Source organism: Hyperolius riggenbachi, chromosome 2 (assembly GCF_040937935.1).
Source record: "Hyperolius riggenbachi isolate aHypRig1 chromosome 2, aHypRig1.pri, whole genome shotgun sequence".
Classification (NCBI taxonomy): domain Eukaryota; kingdom Metazoa; phylum Chordata; class Amphibia; order Anura; family Hyperoliidae; genus Hyperolius; species Hyperolius riggenbachi.
In genome coordinates, this window is record NC_090647.1 from 138,696,976 (window position 1) to 138,721,976 (window position 25,001).

The 25,001-nt window shown below is 45.2% G+C and overlaps 1 protein-coding gene across 1 annotated transcript in view; it reads left to right on the forward strand.

Annotated features, from left to right (window-relative positions):
- LOC137545826 (retinol dehydrogenase 7-like) overlaps positions 1–25,001 on the forward strand; it is a 73,059-nt gene that overhangs the window by 35,527 nt on the left and 12,531 nt on the right. Inside the window, exons 2-3 of the mRNA XM_068267503.1 lie at positions 9,662–10,001; positions 16,846–17,104. Of these exons, the coding sequence (XP_068123604.1) occupies positions 9,683–10,001; positions 16,846–17,104 (578 nt within the window). The 5' untranslated portion in view covers positions 9,662–9,682. The remainder of the gene's footprint in view (positions 1–9,661; positions 10,002–16,845; positions 17,105–25,001) is intronic.

The following is a 25,001-nucleotide window of genomic DNA, read 5'->3' on the forward strand; positions in this document are numbered from 1 at the left end:
ATTCCTTCTTTAAAAGGATACCCCAACTGAAATGTGACATAATGAGATAGACATGTGTATGTACAGTGCCTAGCACACAGATAACTATGCTGTGTTCCTTTTTTTCTTTCTCTGCCTGAAAGAGTTAAATATCAGGTATGTAAGTGGCTGACTCAGTCCTGACTCAGACAGGAAGTGACCACAGTGTGACCCTCACTGATAAGAAATTCCCCTTTTTTACCTCTTTCTTGCTCTCAGAAGCCATTTTCTGCTAGGAAAGTGTTTTATAGTTGAAATTTCTTATCAGTGAGGGTCACACTGTAGTCACTTCCTGTCTGAGTCAGGACTGAGTCAGCCACTTACATACCTGATATTTAACTCTTTCAGGCAGAGAAAGAAAAAAAGGAACACAGCATAGTTATTTGTGTGCTAGGCACTGTACATACACATGTCTATCTCATTATGTCACATTTCAGTTGGGGTATCCTTTAAGAGAAGTAGGAAACCTCCCTGCTTGCAGAGAGCAATTTACTATTTTATGAAATGCTGGACCAAGCAGGTCAGGGCATTTCAGCATATGTTTAGTTGGTCCAGGGTCCAGGTCGCAGGTTGTCTGGCGGAGGCGGCGGAGGATGTCTGAGATCTCTTCCTCACTAATACTTTTGAAGTCAGTCCAGGGTGTTAGGTTGTTTTTGCAACTATTTCCAGGAGTTGAATAAGTCTTAGGTTCTGTGGACTGAATGAGAGACTGAATAGAGGATACTTTGTCAGCAAAGTAGCAAGCAAATTTCTCGCATAGCTCCTTTGAGGGAGTTATAGTAGGTTTTAGACAGGATGGGTTACATAGTCACAGTCATCAACTGTGCGAAATAGTTGGGCTGACCTGTTGGCTGCCTTTGCGATCTCCTGTGATAGGTAGGAGGATTTTTTCTTGGTGATCGCATTTTGGTAGCTTTCCAGGTGAGAGACAAGGGTGTGTTTATCTTTTGAATTCTGATATTTTCGCCACTTCCTTTCTAGTCTGCGCACTTCTTTCTTTAGGTCCTTTAGTGAGCTGTCAAACCACCGTGCATGGTGAAGTGATGTAGACCAGGGATCCCCAACCTGTGGTCCGCGGCCCACTGGTGGTCCGCAGGACGTTTCCAGTTGGGCCGCGGGACTGTCCTCTTGTCTGCCCGCCCCGCCCCCTCCGCGGCCGCCGCTCCGTTACCTCTGGCGGCCGCGTGGTCTCTTATATTCTCCCTTCTCTCTCTTCCCAGTGTGTGTCACAACAGCGCGCCCTGCGGCTGCTGTGATAGAGAGGGAGGAAAACAGGAGAGAAAGAGCGGCTTCCTGTAGCGGCGCGCCGTTACTATGGGAACTGCTCTCACCTTCCTGCTTCCTCCCTCTCTATCACAGCAGCCGTAGGGCGCGCTGTTACTCACACGCTGGAAAGAGAGAGAGGGGAATAAGAGAGACCGCTGGCCAAGGTAACTGCAGCGGCGGCCGCGGGGGGGGGGGGGGGGGGGGGGAGGTGTGTGCTGCTATACTGGGGCACTATACTTGCTATACTGGGGCAATATACTTGCTATACTGGGGCACTATACTTGCTATACTGGGGCACTATACTGGGGCTTTATACTAGCTATACTGGGGCACTATACTAGCTATACTGGGGCACTATACTTGCTATACTGGGCACTATACTAGGCATAGTGGGCACTATACTGGCTGTACTGGGGCTTTACTACCTATACTGGGGCACTATACTAGCTATACTGGGGCATACTAGCTATACTGAGGCACTATACTAGCTATACTGGGGCATACTAGCTATACTGGGGCACTACCTACCCATACTGGGCACTATACTAGCTACACTGGGCACTCTATTAGCTTTACTGGGCACTATACTAGCTTTACTGGGCACTCTACTAACTATACTGGGGTAACTGTACTAGCCATACTGCGGCAACCAAACTCCCTACACTGAGGCAACTATGCTAGCTATGACCCCCCCCCCCCCCCCCGGTAACCCGCTGTGCACGACACTGTCCACTAGGACGCTACACCCCCCCCCCACCCCCCCCCACCCCACTGATGTAGACCATTTAATGCGAACTGGAGCAAGGGCGTCATAGGCAGATGACACTGCATGGTTGTACATCAGGACCATGGAGTCTGGGTCTGCGCAATGATTGGTTATTGCGTCGAAGTTGAGGGTATTCTGAACGTGCTGGGGTGAGACATCTTTCAGAGAACGGTATTTTATGAGTTCTTTCCCTCTGTGTTTTATTGCTGGTGCTGTCAGAGAGAAGTTGATGGTGTGGTGGTCTGACCATACCACTGGGTTTATATCCATGTGTGATATTAAAAGTACGGAATGAAATATAAGATCCAGGGTGTGCCCTTTCTTGTGGGTTGGGAGGTTGACAGCCTGAGAGAAACCCAGTTCACTCATTATGAGAAGTAGTTCACTTCCTAGGCGGGAGTCGTGATCATCCACCCATGCATTAAAATCTCACAGGATGATCCATCTAGGGTGTTCCACTGTAAGGCAGGATAAGAGTTCAGATATTTCCTTAAGAAAGGCTGATACTGAGCGAGCCCAGCCGGGCTGCAGCTCTCTTCACTACTTTGGCCTCCTGGACGTACTAGCTACGCCCAGGAGGCCATGTGCGCTGCCGCGCGCCCCCGCGGCCGATCGCGCGCGTGCACGCGCACTCCCGGCCCACGGTTCGCTAGCCAGGCAATCAGTGAATCGGGCTATGGTGCCCGATCACTGATTGCTCTCCCCCTGAGAAAAACCATCAGCTTCGCAAGGAAGCTGAGGTTTTTCTGTTCTTATTTCCCCCGACGTCACTCTAAGCGTCCGTGTTATGCTTAGAGTGACGTCATTGTAAACAGACTCATGGCTGCCAGCTTGTGGCCAAAAAGCTAACTACAGGAAAATGCAAAAAAAAATAACAAAATAGACCAATATGTCCTAAAAAAAATTGATTTGCATCCCACCCTCCCAAAAATACCCACATAAAATGTTTAATAATAATAAAAAAAAAACATTACAATTAAAAAACAAACAAACACATAAATATTTACCTAAGGGTCTAAACTTTTTAAATATCTATGTAAACATGAAATATTTATATATTTTTTTAATTATAAGCTTGTAAATAGTGATGGATGCAAAACGGAAAAAATGCACTTTTATTTCCAAGTAAAATATTGTCGCCATACATTGTGATAGGGACATAATTTAAACGGTGTAATAACCGGGAGAAATGGGCACATACAATACGTGAGTTTTAATTGTGGAGGCATGTATTATTTTAAAACTATAATGGCCGAAAACTGAGAAATAATGCATTTTTTCCGTTTTTTCCTTATTCTTCCTCTTAAAATGCATTTACAGTAAAGTGGCTCTTAGCAAAATGTACCCCCAAAGAAAGCCTAATTGGTGGTGGAAAAAACGAGACATAGATCAGTTCATTGTGATAAGTAGTGATAAAGTTATAGGCTAATGAATGGGAGGTGAACATTGCTCGGAAGCATAAAGTGAAAACGACTGAAGGCTAAAGTGGTTAAAGAGAAACTCCAACCAAGAATTTAACTTTATCCCAATCAGTAGCTGATACCCCCTTTTACATGAGAAATATATTGCTTTTCACAAACAGACCATCAGGGGGCGCTGTATGACTGATTTTGTGCTGAAACCCCTCCCACAAGAAGCTCTGGGACCGCGGTACTTTTGGCAGTTTGTTACAATGTAACAATGTTCACAGACAGGAATTAGCTGTTTACAGCTGTCTCTAACAGCCAAAACAGCTAGCAGTAGCTACATAACCTGCCCACAGTAAAAATGTCACCATGTAATAAATGTCAGAATGTAAATCGGGGAGAGGAAAGATTTTACAATGAGCAAGCACTGACTAAATAATTTATACATAATTATTGTAAAAATGAAGCACTTTTTTTAATACATTATTTTCACTGGAGTTCCTCTTTAAGCTGCTCCAGACCTTGTCTCAGATTTCTACACCTTTAAACCTATTTGTGCTGAAAATGGACCCAAAATACAGAGGAATTCCACCCACCACGACTAAGGCTACAACTACAACCAACCAGAACAATCGGATTACTTTGGATGGCAGAGATTTAAACTGGATGTCATATAAAGAAAACTTGAAGCAAAAAATGACTTGATAATGATATAATAATTTGTATGTGTAGTACGGATAATGAATAGAACGTTAGTAGCAAAGAAAAGAGTCTCTTATTTTTATTTTCAGTTATATAGCTTTTTTTTTTTTATAACATTGCTTCATTCTATCCTATTTCCAATTTGCTAACCACACTATGGGGCTGATTCATGGAGCTGTGCTGCTATAGCAGCCAGAGCTCCATAACGGCACCGCAAGATAAATCCAAGGCTGCATGCTACGCCTGGTCTTACAGCGTAGCATGCCTTCCTTTGTTACATGCGTTGCTTACATAGGAATGCGCGCTGCTTTAAATGCTGAGTGCTGCTGTGAAGTATCGTAATCACTAGCGGGGCCGCTACTATGTTAATTAACATACTGTAGTTACTATACATAGGCATAGTCCTGACACACAGCGCCTATGCATAAAAATGGCGCCGCATTAAAAAGATACGCTTATCGTTATTTATCGTTAGTACTGCATAATAATGGCGCACAGGGAAAAAAAGAAGAAAAATGGCACACAGTAACGTTATTTGTCAATAGCGCTGTTCATATGCCAAACAGCAGACATTATTGCGCACAGTAACGTTATTTATCAATAGCTAATCTACATAAGACAAACTGTAGAAGTTATTTAAAGAGAAACTCCGACCAAGAATTTAACTTTATTCCAATCAGTAGCTGATACCCCCTTTTACATGACAAATCTATTGCATTTCACAAACAGACCATCAGGGGGCGCTGTATGGCTGATATTGTGGTGAAACCCCTCCCACAAGAAGCTCTGAGTACCGCAGTACTCTAGGCAAACTGCCACAATGTAACAATGTTCACAGACAGGAAATGGCTGTTTACAGCTGTCTGTAACAGCCAGAACAGCTAGAAACAGCTACATAACCTGCCCACAGTAACAATGTCACCATGTAATACATGTCAGAATGTGAATCTGGGAGAGGAAAGATTTTACAATGAGCAAACACTGACTAAATCATTTATACATAATTATTGTAAAAATGAAGCACTTTTTTTATTACATTATTTTCACTGGAGTTCCTCTTTAACTGCAAAACGGTGAATCGATTTAATGTACCACTGTCAAGGTAAGGGTCAGGCACCACCAGGGGAGATTTAAGGTTAGGCACTACCAGGGAGGTCTTAGGGTTAGGCACCACCAGGGGGGTAGTTAGGGTTAGGCACCACCAGGGGGAGTCTAGGGGTTAAGGATAGGTACAGAGAGGGTTCTGTGTGTTAATGCTAAATAACAATAAGGCTTTAAAGGGAATCTGTATTGTTAAAATCGCACAAAAGTAAACATACCAGTGCGTTAGGGGACATTTCCTATTACCCTCTGTCACAATTTCGCCGCTCCTCGCCGCATTAAAAGTGGTTAAAAACAGTTTTAAAAAGTTTGTTTATAAACAAACAAAATGGCCACCAAAACAGGAAGTAGGTTGATGTACAGTATGTCCACACATAGAAAATACATTCATACACAAGCAGGCTGTATACACCCTTCCTTTTGAATCTCAAGAGATCATTTGTGTGTTTCTTTCCCCCTGCAGCTATCTTCCACTGAAGTGTCAGGCTGTTTCTTCCTGCAGAGTGCAGACAGCTCTGCCTGTATGTAATTCCTCAGTATGTGAAAGCCCAGCCAGCTCAGAGGAGGATTTATCCAGCTTGTAAAAGATAAGAGAGAAGAGAGAAGCTGCCCTAATCTAAATAACACACAGCAGTGTGCAGAGAGGGGCCTGGAGGGGGGAGATGCATCACAGAACCACAACACTGAAGAACTTGGCAGCCTTCCAGACACAGGCTGACAAGTCTGACAAGAGAGAGATAAGTTGATTTATTACAGAGACAGTGATAGTAGAAAGTGCTGCAGTAAGCCAGAACACATTAGAATAGCTTTTGGAACTTGTAGGATGATAAAAAACAGGATGCAATTTTTGTTACGGAGTCTCTTTAACGTTAAATAGCGAAAAGTGACAAACAAATTAGCGACAATTCCCTCCCCTTCCCCCTGCTTTCTGCACAAATAAACTGAGAACCAATGTTAATCGATTGGCTAGTGCACACTTGAATGTTTTTTCCCATGCAAATAAAAACAGACAGCAGTGAAGCACTGCATGCCTTTTCTTTATCACAGAAGCTAATGTAAATTGATAAATGTGCATGTTTCACCCATACAGACACATGGTGTGCAGAAAACGCATACAGAAAACCAACAGATGAGTGTGCTCCCAGCCTCAGCTTATTACACTCACTCTGTCTATCTCCGATGGAGCAGAACTGGCTCTGCAGCCTTCTCCAGCATCAATACAATACAGAACACTTGGGGAGGGGTAGAGAGGCTGGGGTAGAGCAGCACTGTACACAAGACTTTGTTGAACACTGAATAGGGACGATCTACAAATCTTTGTCTGCAAAACTTTGTATAAATCCTTATCAGTGACTGAGCAGTTGCAGTTATTAGAACAATTGTGAAGAGAGCAGAAAGTTCTTTGTCTCCGTGCCCTTAGTTGCCAGTCTCTCAGGACAGGGGAAAGAAACTTCTCCCCCAAGGGGCCTCCTGCAGCTTCTGGGCCCCCCTGCGGATGCATCCCTTGCAGGTTCTATTGTTACGCCCCTGCATTGAAGCATCAGGATGGTTGGAATTGCTCAATTCTGAAGTGGTTTGATTTCCACTTAGTTTAATTTTGATTAGAATTTTAATTTGATCAGAATTCTGATTCTGCAGAATTCTGCAATTTCAACTTGAAGTCAATGATGCTGACTTTTCTAGTTAATTGAAAAGCCCCCATGTATGGTATCTCTAACATGCTAGATTTGCTAGATGTTATAGGTGGACTAATAGGAACATGTCAAATACATTTCTAAAAGACGTAGTTTTGAGAAAATTGATATGGAAATTTTGGTTTTAAAGCAAATTAAATTACATCTTGCTATGGTATGCTTTAATATACTGTATACAGAGTTCCAAGTGTTGCATACATTTTAAGAAAATGGTCAGCATGGGGTCTCCTCTCCCAAGCATCTTTAACCCCTTTTCCCCCATGCTGGATGGTACAGCCTGAATTATTTGGAGCCCAGAGAGTGTGTGGGGCTCTGTGGCCTGAGCTATACCAGCCCACATTATATATAATATGGAAAGCTCTGGAAGAAATGGTGGCACATTGTGTTGTATTTATACATCTAGTCACATGAGGATTAGGAGTGCATGAGATCTACAGTATATTGGTTGTCTAATTAAACACCGTTTCCATCACAAGCAATTGTTCAACATGTCACTCTAACTAATGGTGCACATGGTACAATTTTTTTAAAAAAATGTTCGATTAGATCATTTTGCTTGATTATTCCATTATATCGAATATAAAGATTTTTGCAATATGTCCGATTGGATTTTTATTGAAAAAAAAACGGGATAATCATTAGTTTTTCTTGATCAGAAAAAGGGATTCTTTTCGATTCGACCAGTTTGGTCAAATAAACGGGAACATTTTTATTGTCCCGTGTCTGGGCACCATAACGCAGACACAGACAGCATTGGCATCCTACCTATCCTTGTTGCATACGTGACTTTGAAAATGCCGACAGTAACAGACCAGCATGGTAACCAGTTAGGCTTTGTTCGCATCATAAATCACCAGTGCTATCACAAGCGCTGAGCAATTTATTAAGAGTTTTTTTTCTCTGCTTTTCCCTGCGCTTTGCACTTAGAGAAGCACTTCCCTAAGCGCTTTTCTAAGCGGTTTTGCAGAGTGATTTGTTTTTTCCTGACGTCAGTCAGGCAGTGAACTCTTTCACCCGGAAATGAATGCATCAGGCCCGGATTTTCCTCACAGGAGCCTAAAGGCACAGATGTCCTGCCACCTTAGACTTCACCCTCCATGAACCTACAAACCCCCTCCAACTGCACTACAAGTATGCTGGCTGGCCCATCTGTGACCAGTGGCGTAACTACAAACCTATGGGCCCCGATGCGGAATCTGGATGTGCCCCCCCGGCAACAAAAGCCCCTCCCCCCACAACACCCGACGCACACACATATCCGAATACCTATAGCTGTGCATGGCATGGCTATAGCAATTCAGCTTTGCAGCAGCATGGGTGCCACGTTCAATTTGCAAACATACGCAGCACCCAGAGGAAATAGGGCAGTTAGTAGCAAGATGCCAGTCTGAAGGAATTAAATGAAAATCCCTTTATAGTAAACAGGGGCGTTGCTAGGATCCTAAAAGATTTTTTTCCTATACAAAATGTACATACTGTATGCCATGTGCAACATACACAGAGCTTGTGGTTTGCAGATATTGGCTCTCACTTACAAGAAATTGATTCTGCTGATCATTTGGGTAAGAGTTTATTTCTTGCAGGCAAAGAACTCTGTCAGTCTCCCCAGAGCTATGACAGGATAAGCTGTGTGTGTGTCCTGGAAGAGGTGAAGAGGTGAAGTGCTGCTGATGCTTATCACAACAGATCAGAAGGGCTGGCTCCAACAAAAACACAAATTGCCTGACACATATACAGGACTGTGGAACTCACATTATACCGCTGCTCTCCTGTATCCAGGCTTTGTATTCAGCGTGACTTGCTGGTGTCATGCGGGCTGCTGCTAGGGTTTGTGAGGTTTATGTGGAAGGTGTTCCTCTTCCGTATGCAGATTATTCCGATGTATTTTGTCCTCGAGCTGCTGATAAGCTTCCCCCTCATAGGGAATTTGACTGCCCTATCGATCACAAGTACTGATTGCTGTTCTGTGAGAGCTCATACTGATCAGTTATACATCACCGATCGTTACACCTACATAGGGAAGGAGAGAGGGAGGCACTCTAGGGGGAGAATGAGCCACATTTCCATCATCAGGCGCCTGTAGGCAAGTGCCTACAGTGCCTCATGGTAAATCCGGCCCTGGAATACCTACAATGTATTTATTCATGAAAGCACTGGGGAAAATCGCTATACAAAGCGCTTGCGATTTCCCTATACCTCCGATTGAGCAAAAACGCTCGGAAAATGGTACGGGCAGTGCTTTGGTGAGCGGATCGGAAACGAACTGCTCATATGTGGACACTCTCATAAGGAATCATTGCACAAGTGCTTTTAGGGTGATTTTGAAAATAGTCGGCACTTAAAAAAGGTGTGAATAAGCCCTTCCTTAGCATTTTTGCACCATGAGGTCTAACATAATTTCATTGTTGATCTCATAGTGAAATGGAATGTCATAATAAAGGGTCCCTTTAACGATAAGATATTCTTTTTTTTATTTCTAATTTGTATGAACAACGTCATTCTACTTATCTGATGATGTTACTTTCGATTCCCTTCAAGTTTGTTATGCCTGTAAAATTTAGTAACACTAGTTTTTAAGCTGATACATTATATAAAAGGCTGCAGGCTATGAATTGTGTTTTTGTATATTTTAATAAATTACACTTGCTATAAAAATTTGAGATTGAAATCAATAATCCTTAGCTAATGTATACATTTCTGTAATGCAGAGGTAATTGGATACCTTTATTATGTGCCTTTGGCTCCCTCTTCTGGTGGCACTGGGTCTGATCTTCCTGTACAGATGGTACAGACAAAGTCTGATGCTTGAAAATCTCACTGGTAAATATGTCTTCATCACTGGATGTGACACTGGGTTTGGAAATTTGTTGGCCAAGAAGCTGGACAAGCAAGGTCTGAAAATTCTGGCAGCTTGCCTGACAGAGGAAGGGGCTGGAGATCTAAAGAACGAGACCTCCAGCAGGCTGCAAACAGTAATTCTGGATGTAACAGACAGTCAAAGTGTGAAAGCTGCAGCCAAGTGGACTGCTGATATTGTTGGAAATGCAGGTCAGTGTTCATAATACTAATAATACGGTCAATAACACAACCATAGACATCAAGTCACATCCCTGTTTCTTTAGTCGTTTTTGCTTGAAGGACCACTATCGCGAAAAGCGTAAAATTGTAAAAACATGTAAGCACATAAAAATTAGAAGTATGTCTCTTCCAGAGTAAAATGAACCATAAATTATTTTTCTCCCATGTTGCTGTCACTTACAGTAGGTAGCAGAAGTCTGACAGAACCGACAGGCTTTGGACTAGCCCATCTCCTCATAGGGATTCTCAAGGTTTTGTTTATTTTCAAAAGCATTTAGTGAATGACAGTTGCTCTGTCCAACTGCCAATAAAAGTGTGCAGCAAGCAGGGAGGCTGGCCAGCACCATTGTAAGTTCTAGAGATAAGCGCTACAGTAGGATGTTCGTATGCACAATAACACTTTTAGTGGTTATTATCTAAAAGTTGCACATAAAACACTTAACAGGTTTGATTCACACTATTGCAGTTAGTTGCAGTCTCTGATATTTGTATGCGCTCCAAAAAGGTATCAGCTCCACCTAATTGTATAAATCTTTTTCATGGAATCTCTTTGTAAAGGGACCCCAAGCAGTGCAGTAACTATGGAAAGATGCATATAATTTTGAAGCTCTCTTTCTCCTCTTTCCAATGATATATAAACCGTCACCCTACACCTTTTAGTTTTCGCTATTTTCGCGAAAATAGTGAAAACTAAAAGGCGTACGGCGCCGGTTTAAATATCATCGGAAAGAGGAGAAAGAGAGCTTCAAAATGGTGTGCATCTTTCCATAGTTACTGCACTGCTCGGAGTCCAGCATTGTATTACACAGGACGACACTTTCCCCAGTGTCGGCAGCTCCATTCATCACAATGCAATAAAATACAAGGAACCCAGGGGGATATAATTCCAAACATCATGCTGGTAGGTGTGAGGATATAATTAATTAGTTGTGGGTATGCTTAACCACTTGAGTACCACAGTCTTTTCGCCCCTTAAAGGGACACTTAAGTCAAACAAACAAAATGAGTTTTACTCACCTGGGGCTTCCAATAGCCCCCTGCAGCTGCCCGGTGCCCTCACTGTCTCCCTCCGATCCTCCTGGCCCCGCCGGCAGCCACTTCCTGTTTCGGTGACAGGAGCTGACAGGCTGGGGACGCGAGTGATTCTTCGCGTTCCCAGACACATTAGCACCCTCTATGCTGCTATATGGTATATGATATATGCTATAGCAGCATAGATGGCGCTATTGTGGCCAGGAACGCGAAGAATCACTCGTGTCCCCAGCCTGTCAGCTCCTGTCACCGAAACAGGAAGTGGCTGCCGGCGGGGCCAGGAGGATCGGAGGGAGACGGTGAGGGCACCGGACAGCTGCAGGGGGCTATTGGAAGCCCCAGGTGAGTAAAACGCATTTTTTTTTGTTTGACTTAAGTGTCCCTATAAAGACCAGAGCCTTTTTTTTCGATTCAGACCACTGCAGCTTTAACGGTTTATTGCTCGGTCATACAACCTACTATCTAAATGAATTTTACCTCCTTTTCTTGTCACTAATACAGCTTTCTTTTGGTGCTATTTGATTGCTGCTGCGATTTTTATTATATTCATCAAAAAAGACATGAAATTTGTCAAAAAAAAGAAAGTAAAAAAAAAAAAATTTTTTTTACTTTCTGTGCTGACATTTTTCTAATAAGTAACATTTCTATATACATTTTTGTCCAAATTCATTGTGCTACATGTCTTTGATAAAAAAAAAAATCAAAAAAAAATCAGTGTATATTTTATTGGTTTGGGTAAAAGTTATAGTGTTTACAAACTATGGTGCAAAAAGTGAAATTTCCCATTTTGGAGCATCTCTGACTTTTCTGAGCACCTGTCATGTTTCATGAGGTGCTAAAATTCCAGGATAGTATAAATACCCCCCAAATGACCCCATTTTGGAAAGAAGACATCCCAAAGTATTCACTAAGATGCATGGTGAGTTCATAGAAGATTTTATTTTTTGTCACAAGTTAGCGGAAAATGACACTTTGTGACAAAAAAAAAAGGTTTCCATTTCTGCTAACTTGCGACAAAAAAAAAATGAAATCTGCCACGGACTCACCATGGCCCTCTCTGAATACTTTGGGGTGTCTACTTTCCAAAATGGGGTAAGTTGTGGGGTGTGTTTACTGTCCTGGCATTTTGGGGGATGCTAAATTTTAAGCACCCCTGTAAAGCCTAAAGGTGCTCATAGGACTTTGGGCCCCTTAGCGCACCTAGGCTGCAAAAAGGGGTCACACATGTGGTATCGCCGTACTCAGGAGAAGTAGTATAATGTATTTTGGGGTGTATTTTTAAACATACCCATGCTGGGTGGGAGAAATATCTCTGTAAATGAGATTTTTTTGATTTTTTTCACACACAATTGTCCATTTACAGAGAGATTTCTCCCACCCAGCATGGGTATGTGTAAAAATACACCCCAAAACACATTATACTACTTCTCCTGAATACGGCGATACCACATGTGTGACACTTTTTTGCAGCCTAGGTGCGCTAAGGGGCTCATTGTCCTATGAGTACCTTTAGGATTTCACAGGTCATTTTCAGGCATTTAGTTTAATCTAGACTACTCCTCACACTTTAGGGCCCCTAAAATGCCAGGGCAGTATAGGAACCCCACGAGTGAACCCATTTTAGAAAGAAGACACCCCAAGGTATTCCATTAGGAGTATGGTGAGTTCATAGAAGATTTTATTTTTTGTGACAAGTTAGCGGAAATTGATTTTGTATTGTTTTTTTCACAAAGTGTCATTTTCCACTAACTTGTGACAAAAAAATAATCTTCTATGAACTCACCATTCACCTAACGGAATACCTTGGGGTGTCTTCTTTCTAAAATTGGGTAACTTGTGGGGTTCCTATACTGCCCTGGCATTTTAGGGGCCCTAAACCGTAAGGAGTAATCTAGAAACCAAATGCCTCAAAATGCCCTGTGAAATCCTAAAGGTACTCATAGGACGTTGGGCCCCTTAGCGCTCCTAGGCTGCTAAAAAGTGTCACACATGTGGTATTGCTGTACTCAGGAGAAATAGTATAATGTGTTTTGGGGTGTATTTTTACACATACCCATGCTGGGTGGGAGAAATCTCTCTGTAAATGGACAATTGTGTGAAAAACAAAAATAAAAAAAATTGTCATTTACAGAGATATTTATCCCACCCAGCATGGGTATGTTTAAAAATACACCCCAAAACACATTATACTACTTCTCCTGAGTACGGCAATACCACATGTGACACTTTTTTGCTGCCTAGGTGTGCTAAGGGGCCCAATGTCCTATTCACAGGTCATTTTGAGGCATTTGGTTTCTAGACTACTCCTCACGGTTTAGGGCTCCTAAAATGCCAGGGCAGTATAGGAACCCAACAAGTGACCCCATTTTAGAAAGAAGACACCCCAAGGTAATCCGTTAGGAGTATGGTGAGTTCATAGAAGATTAAATTTTTTGTCACAAGTTAGCGGAAATTTATTTTTATTGTTTTTTGTTGTTGCACAAAGTGTCCTTTCCCACTAACTTATGACAAAAAATAAAATCTTCTATGAACTCATCATACACCTAACGGAATACCTTGGGGTGTCTCCTTTCTAAAATGGGGTCACTTGGTGGGGTTCCTATACGGCCCTGGCATTTTAGGGGCCCTAAACCGTGAGGAGTAGTCTGGAAACCAAATGCCTCAAAATGCCTGTTCAGGGTTATAAGCATCTGCAAATTTTGATGAGAGGTGGTCTATGAGGGGCCGAATTTTGTGGAACCGGTCATAAGCAGGGTGGCCTCTTAGATTGACAGGTTGTATTGGCACTGAAGGCACAGGAAGTGCAGGATGTTCTCAAATCGTGACCTGGACATGGCAGCAGAGAACATGGGCATGTAATGTATTGGGTGCGTAGACCAATCAGACCGCAATACATTCTTTTTGACTAGATCCATGTTAAGGAGAAGGCCCCAAAAAATGTTACGTTCGGAAACTTGGAGTGGTTTCCACCGAAAAGGCTGGGCATGGTAGCTTCTTGGATTGGCGGTTGCGTATTGTGTGGCATAACGGTTGGTCTCAGCGACAATTAAGTCGTAGAGACCAGCAGTGATCAGAAAAAAAAATTCTGTCACTGCGGTGGGGCGGGTGAGGGTTTGGCCGGGTGATCAGAAGCCTGCAGGGGGCAGATTAGGGCCTGATCTGATGGGTAGGTGTGGTAGGGGGTGACAGGTGTTGACAGGAGGTGATTGATTGGTGTCTCAGGGTGTGATTAGAGGGGGGAATAGATGCAAGCAATGCACTGGGGAGGTGATCGGGGAGGGGGGGGGGGCCTTGTCTGAGGGCGATCCGAGGGTGTGGACGGGTGATTGGATGCCCGCAAAGGGGCAGATGAGGGTCTGCTCTGATGGGTAGCAGTGACAGGGGGTGATTGATGGGTGATTTATGGGTGATTAGAGGGGAGAACAGATGTAAATAATGCACTGGTGAGGTGTTCAGGCAGGGTCTGAGGGTGATCTGAGGGTGTGGGCGGGTGTTTGGGTGCCCGCAGGGGGCAGTTTAGGGTCTGATCTGATGGGTAGCAGTGACAGGTGGTGACTGGGTGATTGATAGGTGATAAGGGTGTGATTAGAGGGTAGAATAGATGCACTGGTGAGGTGATCAGGGCTGGGGTCTGAGGGCGTTCTGAGGGTGTGGGCGGGTGATTGGGAGCCCGCAAGGGGCAGATGAGGGTCTGATCTGGTGGGTAGCAGTGACATATGGTGAGAGGGGGTGACGGGGTGATTGATAGGTGATCAGTAGGTGATTACAGCGGAGAATATATGCAAGCAATGCACTAGCAAATTGATAAGGGGCAGTTGTCTGAGGGCAATCTGAGGGTGTGGGTGATTGGGTGCCCGCAAGGGGCAGATTAGGGTCTGATCTGATGGGTAGCAGTGACAGGTGGTGATGGGTGATTAGAGGGGAGAACAGATGTAAACAATGCACTTCGGAGACGATCTGAGGGCGGTCTGCGGGCAATCTGAGGGTGATCAGGTGCCCGCAAGGGGCAGGTTAGGGTCTGACCTGATGGATGTTAGTGATTGATGGGTGATTGACAGGTGATTGATTGGGAGAATAGATGTATACAGTACACAGGGGGGGGGGGGTCTGGGGAGGATCTGAAGGTGTGGAGGGGGTGATCAGGAGCCCCCAGGGGGCAGTTAAGGACCTAACCTATAAAATAGCGGTGACAGATAGTGACAGGAGGGTGATTGGGTGCAAACATGGGTCTGGGGGGTGGGCAGGGGGGGTCTGAGGAGTGCTGTGGACGATCAGAGGGCAGGGGGGGCGGGATCAGTGTGCTTTGGTGCACATTAGGGTGGCTGCAGCCTGCCCTCAAGGTCCCTCGATCACTGGGACCACCAGGGCAGGAGGCAGCCTGTATAATACGCTTTGTATACATTACAAAGCGTATTATACGCTTCCTATGTGGCGATCGTGGGGTTAACAACCCGCCGGCGCTTACGAACGGCAGGCGGGTTGACGTTGTGGGTGGGCGGAGCCTATTGCCGGAGGATGCGCGCGCATAACAGCGCACAATCCCCGGCCAGCAGCCACATAACGACCTGCCGCCGAAGGCGATCATTATGTGGTTAAAGGCATACCCAGGCCACAGGCACTGCTCGGAGTCCCATTAAAGAATAAAAGCCTTGCTGAGAATCCCACAAGAAGAGATGGACTAGTCCAAAACCAAAACATATGCAATAGAGGGCCAGTGCACACCAAAAAGCACTAGCGTAATCGCAAAAGCTCAGCGCTTTTTGAAGTGATTTTTCTAGGCAATTCAAGGCACATACCTAGCGATTTTCTAATCATGCCTAACGATTTTTGGAGCGTTTTGGGTTTAGCATTTATTTTTTGTTACAGTAGAGCTGTAAACAAACAGCTTCTGTAACAAAAACGCTTGGAAAATTGCTGTGATCGCACTTTTCAGAGTGGTTTTCAACTGTCCTATACTTAACATTGAGGCTGAATCGCTTTAGTAATCAGCAGAAATGCTGCAGGACTCGTGTTTGCGTTTTGGAGAAAATCACATCGCTCTGGTGTGCTCCATCCCATTCAAATACATTAGCCAAGCGCTCTTCAAAGCGCTGGCATTTTTAAAAGCGCTCAGAAGCGGTCTTGGTGTGCACCAGCCCTAACTCTTTCTCCCGAGTTTTCTCTTAGGCAAATTTTTCACAGCTTGTCAATAAAATGCTTTTTAAACCCCAGCAAGCAAGAAAGTACTCAAAGTAATTTTCATAGCACTTTTTTTCCTGTTTTTGCTACTTTTTCAATTGCAAAAGATCCTAAAAGGTATTTTAAATAAAGATGAAAAATTATCTCCTTAGAGAAAACTCGGGCGAAAAAGTTAATTGCATATGGCCCTCTGTCTCTTATACTTTTAGCCATAGACCCTGAACAAGCATGATGATTAGATGTCTATGACAAATCTGACAAGATTAGCTTGCTTCAGATGTGTGATTTAGACCCTACTGACCAGAAACCTCAGCAGGTCTGCCAGGCAACTGGTATTGTTTAAAAGGAAATAAATATGGCAGCTTCTATAGGTCGCACACCTCGGGTTCCTTTTAACAGATGTGTGCAAAGGGCATCAATAAATCTGACAGAGAAAATAGCTCACAATCAGAAGTGTTTGTTAGAAGCTTAGAAACATTCTTATAAAAAAGAACATTGTTGTTGGTGGCTACACATCATGACTGCTCCCTGTATTGTTATGCTGAACTAGAAGTTGTTAGAATGAGTTGTTTTACCTCAATTTTCTGTTTTTGATGTTTTGCAGGTCTTTGGGGTCTGGTGAATAATGCAGGTTTCGGCATTGGATTTGGTCCTAATTTATGGCAAACAAAGGAGGATTTTGCGAAGATGCTAAATGTCAATTTGCTGGGAACGGTTGATGTGACCCTGAACCTTGTATCACTCGTAATAAAGGCGAGAGGACGAATTGTCAATGTTTCTAGTGCTGTAGGGAGACTGGCTATGATGGGAGGGGGTTACTGTCCATCTAAGTACGGTGTGCAAGCATTCTCTGATTCTCTAAGGTGAGCCAACAAAACCTGAAAGCACTGGAGCTTTGGACGAATTAATTGTCACAATGCAGGTCCCAATTGTGTCATTAGTAACTAATAGCTCCCAGTTTCTTTCCACACTCACACAAGTGAGTGATCCCTTATCTCTGCCAGCAGTCATAGGTGCCAAGGAATGTCTTGCCAGCAGGCACAGGTGGCTCCAGTCATAATCAGGGATGCTCATCCGGATATCCGGGTTACCCGGATAGCCGAACTTTTTTACACTATCCGGCCGGATCTGGATTCCGGATAGTTGAACAGAAATCCGAATAGCTATCTGAAGATATTTTCACAGCCGACCCGGATATCTGCGGATTTCTTCCAGATATCCGGATCTGGATTACAGGTTCAATAGCAAAAAGGCCGACCACGACACACACTCCTCCTCTCTCTCTCTGGGATTTGTAGGATGTCAAAAGCCAGCTTACATGCATTGGCCAGGAATCAAACCAAGGTCTAGTGCTTGGAGGGCAGCTATGCTCACCACTATACTACCGACAGCACTACATACTGAAGCCAGCCTAGCATTTACCATTGTGATATACCCAAGAGAAAAATGAGCTTGCTTATTTGCCTAATTTGCTAGATGAAAGCAGTGGGACACATGGTGAAACTGCTTACTAGATTCAATTCAAGACTTCAGAATCAGAAAGATCATGTGCCCCCCTGGATGATGATGCTGGTGTAACACACACAGCAAAGGACAGCAATTTGAAGTCTGGAAGATTCCAGGGCAAGGGTGGGAAGGATGAAAAGCTAGGTGGCCATGCAACCCTTCCTGCTAGGGATGGCCTTACATTTTGTGTTCAACAGTTGTCCGAAGAAAACCCCAGATAGCCATTTAGCAGCCTTGACCTATACACAGTCCTTGTTGTGGCACAATTGGTTAGTGCATTTGGCTGTTAACCGAAAGGTTGGTGGTTCAAACCCACCCAGGGATGGCCTTGCATTTTGTGCTCAACAGTTGTCTGAAGAAAACCCCAGATAGCCATTTAGCCATTTTTCTTACAACGAAGCTGTAACGATTGTGGGATATCTCTGTGTTCAGCGCACAAAGATGTGCGCTGACACTGCGGAGGTCCTCCACAAGCGTGTCAAGATACTAGAACCCAGCTTTTGGTGCAAGCACCAGTAGAGGGAAATTCCTGTCGGCAGAGGGCGCTGGGGAGCGCAGAGGAACCAATCCCCTGCACCTCCACAAATGCCAGACAGGAATTGCACGAAGCGCAGAACGCAATCGCAAGAGAAGCGATTGCGAATGAGAACGAGCAAAGGGACAGGTTGTATGTGTGTGCGCCAATCTAGTCGCCACCCCGCGACCGCGAACACACAACAGCAGGTGCGAAACAGACACGCAACTGCCAAGAACGGCAATTGCCAGAAGTGACACAAGGCAGATCAGAACAGAATATGAGGATAGCAAAGGCACAGCAAATCATACAATGAGAAGATACGGAAAATAATAAACGCTAGCTAACCGCGAACACCGCACTCATTCGCAACAGTGCACGCGGTTATGCGCGGTCTCCACGTGATAAGCACAATAGAGACAAGCACGCCTAACTAACCATCAACAGACAAACACGAAACAAAGAACGTGAACGCTTGCTTAACGGTTACCTCATCGAGCCTACAGCAAGCGCCCGTATCAGACAAGACAGACAAACGAGAAACAGGAACTAGGCAGAAAGGATGCACCGCTCTTCCGCCAGAGCAAGTGTGATCCAAGCAGGAACACAGATCAGAAAGATCCACAGCCGCTAACGCTAGCGGCTAGTGCAATCTAAACAAGACAGATCAGATGAGGTAGCTGGTAGCAACCGCTGCTCCAGCTTACAATCCAGGAACTCAGATCAGAAGGATCCACAGCCGCTACCGCTAGAGGCTAGTGCGATCCAAACAAGACAGAGCGATTCGCTATCAACCGCCGCTGGTGACAGCGCAATCGCGACAGACAAGACAAGACAGAATAGGCAGTACAAATTATACACAAACTGACTGCACTAACTAGGAATGCAAGGAGCACTCCCCAAGAATTAACTATACTAAGATAGCAGTGGCTGACACTCCAGGTGAGTCCAGCAGGAACAAACCTCTATGAGCAGCGAAGCATTGTGGGACACACATAGCGGAAAATTGGATACTTACCTGATGGTAATTTTCCTTTCCAGATGTGTCCATGGCAGCAACGGCTGGGTTAAGTCCCACCCACTTGACCCCTATAGGACCCATACTATAAAACTCCCCCTTCAGGCCCCCCCCCTCCGTCTACGTGACTCAAATCACCGAATCTATGGGAGGGAGCCTTGTGCTGCCATGGACACATCTGGAAAGGAAAATTACCGTCAGGTAAGTATCCAATTTTCCGCTTTCCATATGTTTCCATGGCAGCAACGGCTGGGAGTTAACTAGAATAAAACACAGGGAGGGATGAGGTGTAATGCTAACACACAATTTTTTGCTTATTATACAGCATTTAATACAGCAGAACCAAACTGTCGGGTAGTATTGACAGCTGGATCCACTCTATAGTGCCTCATAAACGTGTTGATCAAGGACCAATTGGCCGCCTGGCAGATTTTCTCTGGAGAAACCTTGTTGAAAGCGGCCCACGATGCCGCCAAACCCCTCGTGGAGTGTGCCGTTATCTGCTCTGGAGGTGCTAGGTTATTAGCCCTATATGCCATCTGGATAGTGTTGACCAACCATTGTCCAATGGTTCTTGTCGTGGCTGCCTGACCCGCTCTGTAGCCTGACGGAATTACAAAAAGTCTCTCTGTTTTCCTTAGATCCCTTGTTCTTTCAATATATGCCCTTAGGACGTTTCCAACGTCCAGTGGATGTGGGTTTGACTTAGTCTGTTCATATAACGTTGGCAAGGTCCATTCTTGGTTAAAATGGTAAATTGAAGATACCTTTGGAATGAAATGTTGGATGGGACGCAGCACGACCGTATCCACAAAGAAGGTCAGTGAGGGTTCCTCCCACCCTAATGCTTGTATCTCTGATATTCTTCTTGCCGAAGACATAGCCACCAAGAACACCGCTTTGTATGTCAATTGTACCAGCGTTGTTTGTTCAAGTGGAAAGTACGGTGTTTTCGATAGGGTTTCCAGAACCATGGGTAGATTCCATTTTGGGAATACTGCTTTAATCGGAGGCTTCTCCTTCATCACCCCTCTCAAGAACTGAACCACCAGTGGCTGTAAGGCCCATCTGTGATCCGTAAGAGCTGATAAGGCCAAGACTTGGACTTTCAACGAGTGGTAGCCTAAGCCCATCTCCAGACCAGCTTGTAAGAATTGAAGGATCTCTGTTATTCCTGGTTTTAAAGGGTTAAATCCTAGTCGGACTGCAAAGTCCTCGAATCTTGCCCATACCCTCTGATATGAAGAGTTGGTGGTTGGTCTTCTCGCTTTCAGGATTGTGGTGATGACGTTGCTTGAGCAGCCCATCGCCTCCAGTTTCCTCCTTTCAATCTCCATACTGCAAGTTTCAATGTAGCTGGATTTGGATGAGCGACCGGGCCCTGTGTCAGTAGATCCGGTGATATCGGAAGCATTAGTGGCTGACGGTCCTTGAGACTCCACAGGAGCGGGAACCATGGCCTCCTTGGCCAAAACGGAATCACCGCTATTAAGGTCACCTCCTCTCGAATCAGTCTCATCAGTAACCGGTGGATTAGAGGAACTGGTGGAAAAACGTAAGCCACTGAGAAGTTCCAAGGGGCTATCAATGCGTCTGTTGCCACTGCTGCTGGTGTCTGCCGTCGGGCAATGAATATCTCGCACTTCCTGTTCTACGGAGTCGCCATTAAATCTAGTTGAGGACTTCCCATCTCCCTGCAGATGTTGTGGAATACCTGTGGATTGAGGGACCACTCGTTGTTGTCTAACACGGTTCTGCTCAGGAAGTCCGCTGTGATATTCTCCCGACCTGGTAAGTATATTGCCGTTAGACTGTTGAAACAGGTCTCTGCTAGGTGAAATATTGGCGCCACTTCTTGCAGCAGTGTCCTTGACCTGGTACCACCCTGCCTTCTCACATAGGTGACCGCAGTCCGGTTGTCCATCCGCAGGGTTACATCCTTGTGCATTAGTTGATTCTTGAATGTGGAAAGTGCTAGGAATGCAGCTCTGATCTCCAGAATGTTTGCCGGTACGTGAGTGTTCTGCAGCTTCCACCGCCCCTTGTTTGTGAGCCTAAGCACGCACCCCAACCCGCCTGGCTGGCGTCCGTGGTAAGTGTGATCGTGGAGAACTGCTGAATCTGCAATGGTGTTGCTAAGTTCCGTTTGTCTGTCCACCAGTGTAGGCTGTCTCTCATTAACCTTGTTATTATTATCGACTGATTCATGTCTCTGCTGGACCACTGAGACAGGAAGCCCAGCTGCCAAGGCCTCATATGCCATTGTGCCCATCTTGTCATGCTTATAGTGGAGGTCATAGTTCCCAATAGGCTGAGACATTGTCTCGCAGATACCCTTGAGGAACAAATCATGCTTCTTGTCAGGTTCTGTATCCTTAGTTGTTTGTTCTCGGGAAGACTGACTGTGTTCAGTGTTGTCTGTAGACGTGCCCCTAGAAATATAATATCCGTGGTTGGTATCAGCTGGCTTTTCAGGAAGTTGATCTTCCATCCAAACTTCTGTAACTCTGATAGTAGGATCTGTCTGTGTTGAACGATGGTGTCTCTGTCCTGATGTAGTAAGAGCAAATCGTCCAGATAGTGGTACAGTCTGAGATCCTTGAGTCTTAGCGTTTCTACTAATGCTAGGAGTATTTTGGAAAAAGTCCTTGGGGCCGTGCAGATCCCAAATGGGAGGCACCGGAACTGGAAGTGTAGTTCTCCCACAATGAACCTTAGATATTTCTGAAAGGCTGGATCTATTGGTACATGAAGATACGCATCCTCTAGGTCCACTGAGAGTGCCCAGTCTCCTACTAGTATCACCTTCAGGATTGTGTGCAGTGTCTCCATCTTGAAGCGTTCCAGATCTATAAAGGAATTGAGTCTCCTTAAATCCATGACCGGTCTGAGATCTCCAGTCTTCTTTCTGACAAAAAATAGGCATGAATATACTCCCAATCCTTTCTCTTTCTGTGGTACTTGTATCACGGCCTGCTTTGTTAATAACTCCTGTACGTATCGGTTTAGAGTCTCCCTCTTTTCCTGAGAGGCTGTTGGTCTGAAAATGTCGGGGGGCAGTCTTGAAAACTTCCAACGATGGCCCTCTGTGATGGTCTGTATCACCCACTTGTCTTTGACTGCTTCCGTCCATGCATCTCTGAAGAGTAGCAATCTTCCCCCCACCATGGACGGTCTGAACATCAAAACGACTTCTGAGACGTAGGGGCCTGTGCTGTCTTCTTTTGTTTGTTGAGTCTCATAAGGGAAGCTTGTGAACTCTGCCATGACTTCTTAAAGTCTCTGCCAGGGCGATATGAGCCCGTGTTCCTGAATCTGTTAGTGTAAGAAGTTCTCTGGAAAGTGTTCCTTCTTGTCTTTTTCTCTTGTGGGATAAGTCCCGATTTACCACCAGTGACACGTCGTATGGCCGTCTCTAACTCACTGCCGAATAGATTCTTTCCATCGTAAGGAATTGTGCACCAATCCTTTTTCGAAGTAGCATCCGCTGACCACGACTTTAGCCATAAGGCCCTCTTGGCAATAACTGCATGCATCATTGATCGAGCCGAACTTCTGATTATATCTACGGATGCTTCTCCGATGAAATCTGCTGTAAGTCTAAAGTCGTCCAGGGCTGCGATAATGGCCTCCTTGTCGGTATCTGCCCTGAGCGCTTCTTCAATATTGTCAGTCCATGCCCTTAGCGCCTCAGCCACTGACGTTAGTGCAATGGCCGGTTTACAGGCACTTCCTGAGGAAAGGTATGATTTCTTGTATTCGGAGTCTATTTTACGTTCAAGTGGATCATTGAATGATGCTGAGTCATCTCTGGGTAGGGTAACGTGTTTAGCCAGACCTACCACCGCCGCGTCCACTTTTGGAGGTTCTTCCAGGACCGTTAACTTACCCTCCTCCATGGGGTAAAGTTTACCAAACCTATTTGTCGGGATCGTTTTCTTATCCACTTTCTTGAACTCTTCCCAGATAAGTTCCTGTATAGCCTCGATTAACGGAAAAGGCTTCACCGATTTCTTTAGATGAGTATAAAACTCCTTTTGAGCTGACGTCGTTGCTTCCTGTGGCTGATCTTCTTGCCAATTAATTGCTTCTCTGACCGCCAGTATATATGGTTGGACGAAAATTGAAATTAAAGCCGACTTCCGGTTCCAGCTCCGCCTCCATAGGTTGAGAAGGGCCTGGTTGCTCCGGCAATGGTTCCTCCTGTCTTGGCTGGGATGAGGGCAATGAAGCTATATAGGAACTCATTGATTCCTGTACCGCTTCTCTGATCATCTCGGCAATGTCCTTCGGTTGTTCAGGCTCTTTTGCCATTGAGGTAAAGCATGCTTGACACACCAGTTTTCCGGGCATCACCCGATCTCCACAAGCCCAGCATCTCTTCCTTGACGAGCTGTGGTAAGAATAGCGATCCCTACTCGGTGATCTGCTGTACCGTCTCCTCCTATAAGAGGAACGTCTCCGCGATCTCGATCGAGATCTACTCCTGGATCGTGATTGTCTGGTTTGCGTGCGGGGTCGAGATTCCGAACTTGGCTGTGAAGGGCCGGCTTTACTTGATTTTCTTTTCTCCCTTTCTTCATTGGGGCTGAAATGAGAGAATAAATTTGTAATCTTCGCCTCTTCCTATAAAAAGATTACCTACCTAAATGATGGCTGCCAAGCAAGCCTACCTTATAACCTGCACCTGATCATTTAGTGGCACCTCCCGCTCCGCACTGTCAGCACCTGCCGCAGAATAGATAAATAAACCTAGCTTTAGAATCCCGCCGGACACCTATTTGTGTCTAATTTGAGTAAGTACTAGAAGAAGAAGAATCCCCCTACCTTCTGAATCCTCCATTGCGCCTGAATCACACGCTCCCACAGCGTCCATACGCTCTGGCCTCCTCAGCAGAATGACCAGAGCTGTACACAAACTGCAGCCTTAAATCTCCCTCCCCGCTGAGCTTCGCAAATCAGAGCAGAGGGGAGGCTCCAATCACCCTATTGGCTATACCGAAACCGGAAGTGACGCGGAAGTACGTCTGAGCCGGCGGAACGCACCGTGGAACGCACGCCGGCTCGCTCATAGTACCCGGAGCAGGACGCCAGGCGGCCTTTAGCCGCCAACATAGAGGCAAACAGTCTGGAGGATTTAACTCACTGGTCCGCTGCCTGTCCGTGATCAGCAACGGACTACTCCTCCTGCGCTGTGCCATTTAGACTCCCAGCAGGGGCCCTCACACAGGCGAGGCAAACGCTGTGCGGAAGGTAAGGACTCACGTGGCAGCATTACAGTATCAGGTCCGATGAGGTGATGAGAGGACAGAAAAAAGACAGAGGGGGGGGGGGGGGGGCTGAAGGGGGAGTTTTATAGTATGGGTCCTATAGGGGTCAAGTGGGTGGGACTTAACCCAGCCGTTGCTGCCATGGAAACATATGGAAAGTACTTGTAGTACACGCCTCCAATGAATGTGGCCAGGCAATTTGCATGACAACGTATGCAAATTCCTCAGCAAGCACAAGCTGTAAAACTGACAGAAGGTCTTCTTTCCAGAGTCCTGCAGCATGCAGACCTGAATAATGATCAAAAGGCTGCCTGCTTGCGCAGGCAGCTGAGCGGATCGTTACAGAAGCATTCCCTTTGTGGCAGCAGAGTAGTGCAGTGGAAGTGTGCTGGGCCCATAACCCAGAGGTTGATGGATCAAAACCATCCTCTGCTAGTTATGATTTCATTTTT